The sequence below is a fragment of the Vespa velutina genome, chromosome 18 (genome assembly GCF_912470025.1).
Source record: "Vespa velutina chromosome 18, iVesVel2.1, whole genome shotgun sequence".
Taxonomy (NCBI): domain Eukaryota; kingdom Metazoa; phylum Arthropoda; class Insecta; order Hymenoptera; family Vespidae; genus Vespa; species Vespa velutina.
This window is the reverse complement of record NC_062205.1, coordinates 1,337,630-1,344,965: the sequence shown is the minus strand read 5'-3', so window position 1 is coordinate 1,344,965 and position 7,336 is coordinate 1,337,630. Positions and strand designations below refer to the sequence as shown.

At 25.3% G+C, this 7,336-nt stretch overlaps 1 protein-coding gene across 1 annotated transcript; it reads right to left on the bottom strand.

Annotated features, from left to right (window-relative positions):
• Positions 1–1,875: 1,875 nt before the first annotated feature.
• On the bottom strand, positions 1,876–6,288 carry LOC124955362. The gene is made up of 5 exons (XM_047509681.1): positions 5,998–6,288; positions 4,731–5,138; positions 4,384–4,526; positions 3,189–3,751; positions 1,876–2,035 (listed from the first exon to the last, which is right to left on the bottom strand). The coding sequence occupies exons 1-5, from the start codon at positions 6,149–6,151 to the stop codon at positions 2,032–2,034; spliced, it is 1,272 nt and encodes a 423-aa protein (XP_047365637.1). The 5' UTR covers positions 6,152–6,288; the 3' UTR covers positions 1,876–2,031.
• Between the last annotated feature and the right edge of the window lie 1,048 nt (positions 6,289–7,336).

The window sequence follows — 7,336 nt, the reverse complement described above, 5'->3', positions numbered from 1 at the left end:
TCTTTTTTTTTTTTTTTTTCATTGATTGATATTAAATATCGCTATAAAAGAAAAAAAAAAAAAACATTTTACTAACTATTTCTACTTATCAATGCTATCAATAAAATTTTATCAAACGTGTACATTGTGTGTGTTTTTTTTTTTTTTTTTTTTTTTTTTTTATAGAAATATTGACATCAAAATAATTTTTTCGATATAAATAGATTAATATTATTTGTTTTTATTAAATAATTAATAAATCAATTAATTAATTAATTAAGAGATGAATGGATTAACGTAATAAAAAATATATGGTTCCTAAAAAAAAAAAAAAAATGAGAAAGAAAACAATAGCGATTAGTATGAATTTTTTGAAAAAAAAAGAAAGAGAAAAAAGAGAAAAGTAAAGAAAAATGATCTTAAAGAAAAAAAGAAAAACATAAATAACGAGAGACATTTAGATGTTTCGAATTTAATGTCACACCCTATATATTTATTATATTTCCCAATTAAGTTTGAAGAATAGAATGAAATTATTTTTTCAAGAGAGAGTTATTTATTCATTTTACTTATTTGAAATCGTCGTTTGAAATGCAATTGGATGTTCACAAAAAAAGCAAAAAAAAAAAAGAAAAACAAACAAACAAACAAGTTGACCGACATTTAATATCAAATAATATCATATTATATATTATTAATATGAATCTAAATTTAGATTTAAATTTGTATTTAGATTTAGATTTAGATTTATCCATAGTAATATATTGATATTAGATTCTTGAAAGAAGAAAATAAAAGAAGAAAAAAAAGTAAAAGGAAGAAAGATAAAAAAATGCTACAAACTCGTTAGAAAAGAAAACGTTATATTTGCATTGAAATGTTAACGTTATATATAAGATAAAATAGTAACTAGTTTTACTTACTTAAATACTTACATTGTTATTCGCAATTACCTCGTAATATATATATATATATACACCTTTCGCCAGTGATATTTTCTATGCCGGTTTATTGCTGCCATTTATATGAAAAAAAAAAAAAAAAAAAAAGAAAAAAAAAATAGGAAATGTTTTACACTTTATTAAATGTTTTTTATACCAAAAAATTTATCGTAAAAATATATCGTTATGTTAATAAAAATGTGGCTTTATATAATAAAAAAAAAAAAAAAGCCGGCTTTTCAATTACCGCAGAGAAATATTACGAGTGCGCACTCTGTCGGAATAAATTGGAAACTATTGATACGCTAACATATACTCACGTAAACACGTTCTCGTTGTTACCATTTGAGAATATTATCGACGCGTTTGAAAAAAAATCTTTTATATGGATATAATTATTTTATAAATTTAATCATTGACAGTATTTAATGAGATAATATGTTATTGCGAATGGACGTTTCGTAAAATTTAACACAGTAACGTCAAGCTTCATGTTAAATAATCATTACGAGGTTTATTTCTCTCATATCTTATACGTATACAATTACCATAATGATATCATTATTCTTACTAAATCGACGAATTATTATTTTATAAATGAAATTCATTATTTTTAACGAAGCGTTAATTCGTCAAATTAAATTTATAGAGAGAAAGATAATCACAGTGCATTAATTAATGTTAAAAAGACGGGACGAGAATCATTAAAAAGGAAAAAAAAATGTAAATTAAAAGTAAGTAATCAGCTCTTTTTTTTTCTTTTTTCTTTTTCTTTTTTTCGTTATTAAGCTTCATTATAAAGGGTTCGATATATATAAAAAAAAAAAAAAAAAAAAAAAGAAAAAGAAAAGGACATGTCAGTGTTTAACGTTAAAGAAATAATGAAAAGAAATTTGTGTCAATTTCTTTCTAAGTATACAATGTTAATTAATTATTTTATTATAAATCAATCGTTCGATTTATTTTACACACATATATATATATATATATATATGCATAATGAATTTTTTTAAAACCGTTGTAACGAGATTGCTAAATTTGAAAAAAAAATGATTACATCATTGCGTTCGAGGATCCTTCGACGAATTTTTGATTTCCTTTTTATCGTAATTTAGCTGAAAAAAAAAAGAAAGAAAAAAGAATTAAATTCATTGCCATAAACAGATCTAATTGTAACAGGAAAAATTGATCAATGAAAGATAATTAATTTCTTTTTTTAAACTTATATTACTTATAAATTTTATGTCAATAAAAAAAAAATAATAATTGAAAAATTTAAGATAATTATATAAGTAATATTGTAAAAATTTGTAAGTTTATATTATGAACTTGTATTTAAGAGAAAAAAAAAAAGAAAAAATTATCAAAAATTTTTAATACAAATTAAAAATTTATTTTGTATCAATAAAACGAAATGATAGTTCAAAAATATAAAGAAATATATAAGTACGATCATATTAATTTGTACGTCATTAAACTTATGTTAAAAAAAAAAAAAAAATAAATAAAAAAGAAAAAAAAATGGAAAAACTTTGAATACAAATTAACAATTAATATTACGTCAATAAAATTAAACAATGATTACAATATGTAAATAAATATAAAATAAATATAAATATAAAAAAAAAATATAAATAATATAAAAAAAAATGTAAATAAATATAAAAAAAAAAAAGAAAATGGGAAAACTTTGGATACAAATTAACAATTAATATTACGTCAATAAAATGAAACAATGATTACAATATGTAAATAAATATAAAATAAATATAAATATAAAAAAAAAATATAAATAATATAAAAAAAAATGTAAATAAATATAAAAAAAAAAAAAAAAAAAGAAAATGGGAAAACTTTGGATACAAATTAACAATTAATATTACGTCAATAAAATGAAACAATGGTTACAAAATAAAAATAATATCCTCGTACATGAAATATCGCTTCTTTCGTAATAACGAAAATATCATAACTCATTAAAAATATGAATAAATATAATTACGTTTGTAAAATTATCAATCTTATGATGGATTAAATTAAAATAATATTTCATGCACGAGAAATATCGTATCGTTCTTAATTTAACAATATTACGACCGATATGTCAATTTTTTTTTCTCCCCTTCTTTTTTTCGTACGGTGAACTATCATCGTGTAACATCATAGAATAATTTCGTAATAAAATTAAAGAAAAAAAAAAAAAAGAAAAAAAAAAGAAATAAAAAAAAAGGAAAAAAAAAATAAAAATAAATAAATAAATATACATACCATTTGGCAATCGTAAATGGTTTGCAGGAATCGGTCGGTCTGTCGTAGATCATTCCCGTCGTGCATCTGACTAATTGCGGTCTACCAGTTCTGCAAACGAGTACGCTTGTACAAGTTTCATCGAGTTTATGGAGATCCCCATCGGTACATGGAATTTTACTCATTGACGCCGGTATTGTATGAAGTATAGTCCATGGATTCGTTATACTCGAAGATTCCGATAATTCCTCGATTATTTCCGGTTTCCTCGAGGCCGTACTATCCCTTTCTTCTTCCTCCTCCTTTTCTAATTCTCTATCGTTGTTGCCGGAACGTTGCTGCCATAATTCACCGTTGACGTTACTAACCCAAGAACTACCGAGATAAGGGGAACTTGGTCTTGTTGGTTGCTGAGGAATGTAAGATGGTTGTTGGGTCGGATAAGGAGATTGCGATGGATAAGATGGAGGATATTGAATAGAAACGGACGATTGTGACCAAGATTGAGTCGTTGATTGTTGAGGTTTTGGCGTTGCACTACCTTTACAGTCAACGTTACGTAGATAATCGCATACTCCTAATTCCTGATGGAAAATAATATTTAATATGAAATTAAACAAAGAAATAAAATCAACAATGAAATAAAATCGAATAATAATTAATATTTATATGTCTACGTATTGTATATGAAATAAGAGATAACTCGAAAAATTGATGATATCTGGAATTACGGGGAAAAAAAAAAGAAAGAAATAACAAGAGATTAAAAAAATAAATTCGGTTCATAGATTCGTTCGATATAAAGGGAGACATTAATTATATGGGTGCCAATTTTCTTTCCTTCTCTTTTCTTTTCTTTTCTTTTTTATTTCTTTTTCTTTTTTTTTTTTAGAAATTTCGATGACTGATTCATTTATTTATTTTTCTTTTTTTTTTTTTTTTTGTAATATTGAACTATATGTGCGTATATATATATTCTTTTTTATTTTTCAAAATTCAATGACATTTTTGTTTTTGTTTTTGTTTTTTTTTTTTTTTTGAGATAAACGGAATATGCGTGTATACATACGTCTATCTATTTATTTAATAAATCATTAAATTGCTATTGCGATAAAAATTTTTAACTCGTCTATCTAACGACATTTAATTTTTTCCATGTTACCTATGTCATTTTATATTCGAAAAAGGATGTCATAAGATATATCAAAATGCTTACGTCATTGTAGACCAATCCACGAGGACAACCGAACTTGATGGGTTTATTGGCAAGACAAACGTAGAATTCCGAGCAGTTCATCGAGCTACGATAACGTCCGTATGGATCCGGGCATAACTTTGACCCCGGCGGTAATGGTGGTTCTGTACGTGCGTGAGATAAATAAAATAAAAAAAATAAAAAAAAAGAAAAAAAAAAAAAGAAAAAAAAGAAGAACAACAATAGATCAGTTTACATCGTAGAGAATTTTTCCCTTTGTTTTTTTTTTATTAATTCTTTTTAGTTCTTATTTTCCTTTTTTTTTTTTTTTGTTTTTGTTTTTCATTTTCATTTGACCTCGTACTTACTCGGAGTTGGTAATGGTCTGTTGCCGCAATTTACGTTGTAATCGAAATCGCAGAAATTGGTGAGATCATTGAATAACAATCCGTTAGGACATGTTTGTTCGATGACAACGTCGTCCCAACAATTCAAATAATTAGCACAATTTTTCTGACTTGAAAATTGTCCCCTAGATGTTAAACAACCGGACGGTGGCAATGGTGGTTGCGAGGAAGGCACATAAGTTGGCGAAATTGGATTTGGTATGGAAATTGGTTTTGGTATTTCGCCATATTGTTTTCCCTCGATTATTCCACTATTGTCACGGCTAATAATTAAGGTATTGTCGGCTGTTGAATTATGATCGTTCGACCAACCATTCGATCGGCCATCCAATTTCTGTAACTTTATGCTATCCCATGGGTGTTCCAATTCTGTAAACAATTATAAAATTTTCACTTTATTTTTTATCCTTTTTTTTTTCTTTTTCTTTCGCTTTTTTTTTACATGGCTTCAAATAATTCCATGCAAAGTATAAAAATAAATTGAATTGATATATTGATAATTGTAAATGAATATATAATATTATAATAATTCATTCCAAATGTTCTTTTAATTTAGAACGATGATAAATGACAAAAAAAGAAAAAAAATATGAATATTCGTGATTAATTAATTTCTTTCGAAATTTTTTCTTACGTATATATCTTTTTTAATAAAAAAAAAAATATATATATATATACACATACATATGTATATATTTGTAATGTATAAAATATATTTTTTTAAAATAACTATCAATCATTAATTCATTCGACAATTTGTCAAACGACTTACTTTCATAATTATTTATTAACAAATTATATTATTATTTATTAAAAAATAAAAAAGAATTAATTATGAGAAAATTTTTAATAGAAAACGAACAAATAATCTCTCGTATCGTTTGATATGTCATTTAAATTTAAACACATATTTAATTGCATTTAAAAATTATTACAATTAACCAAAAAAAAAAAAAAAAGAAAAAAAAGGAAGAAAGAAAAGGAAAAAAAAAAGAAAAAAAAGAAAAAGAAAAATGAAGCAAAAAATATATAACAACTTATGACATCCCGCACGTTTAAGAGTTAATGTTATCAGTAATACGTACGTATAACGCAATGTGACGTAACGTAAAGTAAGAAAACAAGAAATTTTCTGAATTAACGAGACAAAGCGAAAAAAAAAATGAAAAGAAAGAAATAAAAAATAAAAAATAAAAAATAAAAAATATATATATATATTATCGCTTACCTTCACTTGATTCCGCATAGCTCAGTTCATCGTCATCCTTCAATGTCGTAGACGTTACTCCGGTTGCAGACGTTGTCGATCTGCTCCTTCTCGTGGCTATACTAACGCCAATATAAAATAAAACGAGCAAGAATCCTAACTTCATCTCGTACATGTATGTATGTATATAATTTTTTTTTTATCTATTTTTTTTCTTTTTTTTTTTCTTTTTTTTTATTCTATATATAAATATATGTATATATACCAAGAGCAACGAACAAAGCTGTCGTTGTTTCGTTTTTTCTTTTTTTTTTTTTTTTTCAATTTTTTTTTTTTCCCCCTTACACCCACCAGGAAACAAAATAGAACAAAGAGAAAAAGAGATCAAGAAAAAGAAAAAAAAGAAATTGCTTCTTTCTTTTTCTTTTTTGTTTTTTCTTTTTTTTTTTTTTCTGCCCAAAAATTCTTCACTCGTTTCTTACGAATTTACAAAGAACGTTGACGAAAATGTACGATAATATAAAAATTAAAATTTGATCTTTCAAATATGCAAACTGTGATGATCGCAAATAGTCCAGTATATATCGTAATCGTACTGTCCAGGACGACCTTGGTACGATGTCCTGATGCTGGATGGGCTGGACCTCGGCCGTTCGAGGGCTTACATAGGGCCTCCCCCACTATCGAGTTTTGCCAGGAGCCACAGGATCCCAATTACATGGCCGTAGGACCCCACAAGTTCGCGCGAAGGAGGCATACTCCGCCTCTATCCTGTCGTTGCTCATCCGTAGCTCTTCCTTAAGAAGAAGAAGAAGAAGAAGAAGAAGAAGAAGAAGAAGAAGAAGAAGGAGGAGGAGGAGGAGGTGGAGGTGGAGGAGGAGGCAGAAAAAGAAAAGATAAGAAAAACAATTTCGTCTCACATGAATGATCAGTACGAAATCTGTGTACTTACGTATGTGTGTGTGTGTGTGTTTTTTTTTTTTTTTTTTTTTTTTTTTTTTTTATAAAATTTTCATTTCTCTTTATTCTTCTTCTTTATTTTATTTCTTTTTTCACTTCTTTTTTTTCTTCTTTTTTTTTCTTTTTTTTTTTTTTTCTTTTCTTTTTTCTTTCATTTAGAATAAATAATTACTTCACAATTTCTTTTTTATTACTTTATTACTTGATTACTTGATTACTTTATTAATCTAATGAAATATCAATTGATAATTTTAATAACATACGTAAAATATTAATTCAATTGATTCAATACTAATTAATTATCGATTATTTTTAATATTATATTGATATAATTTATTTTTTATTTTTTCGTGAAATTATTTGACGGCATGCAAAAGAAAAAATTTCTTAATCGTGCTGT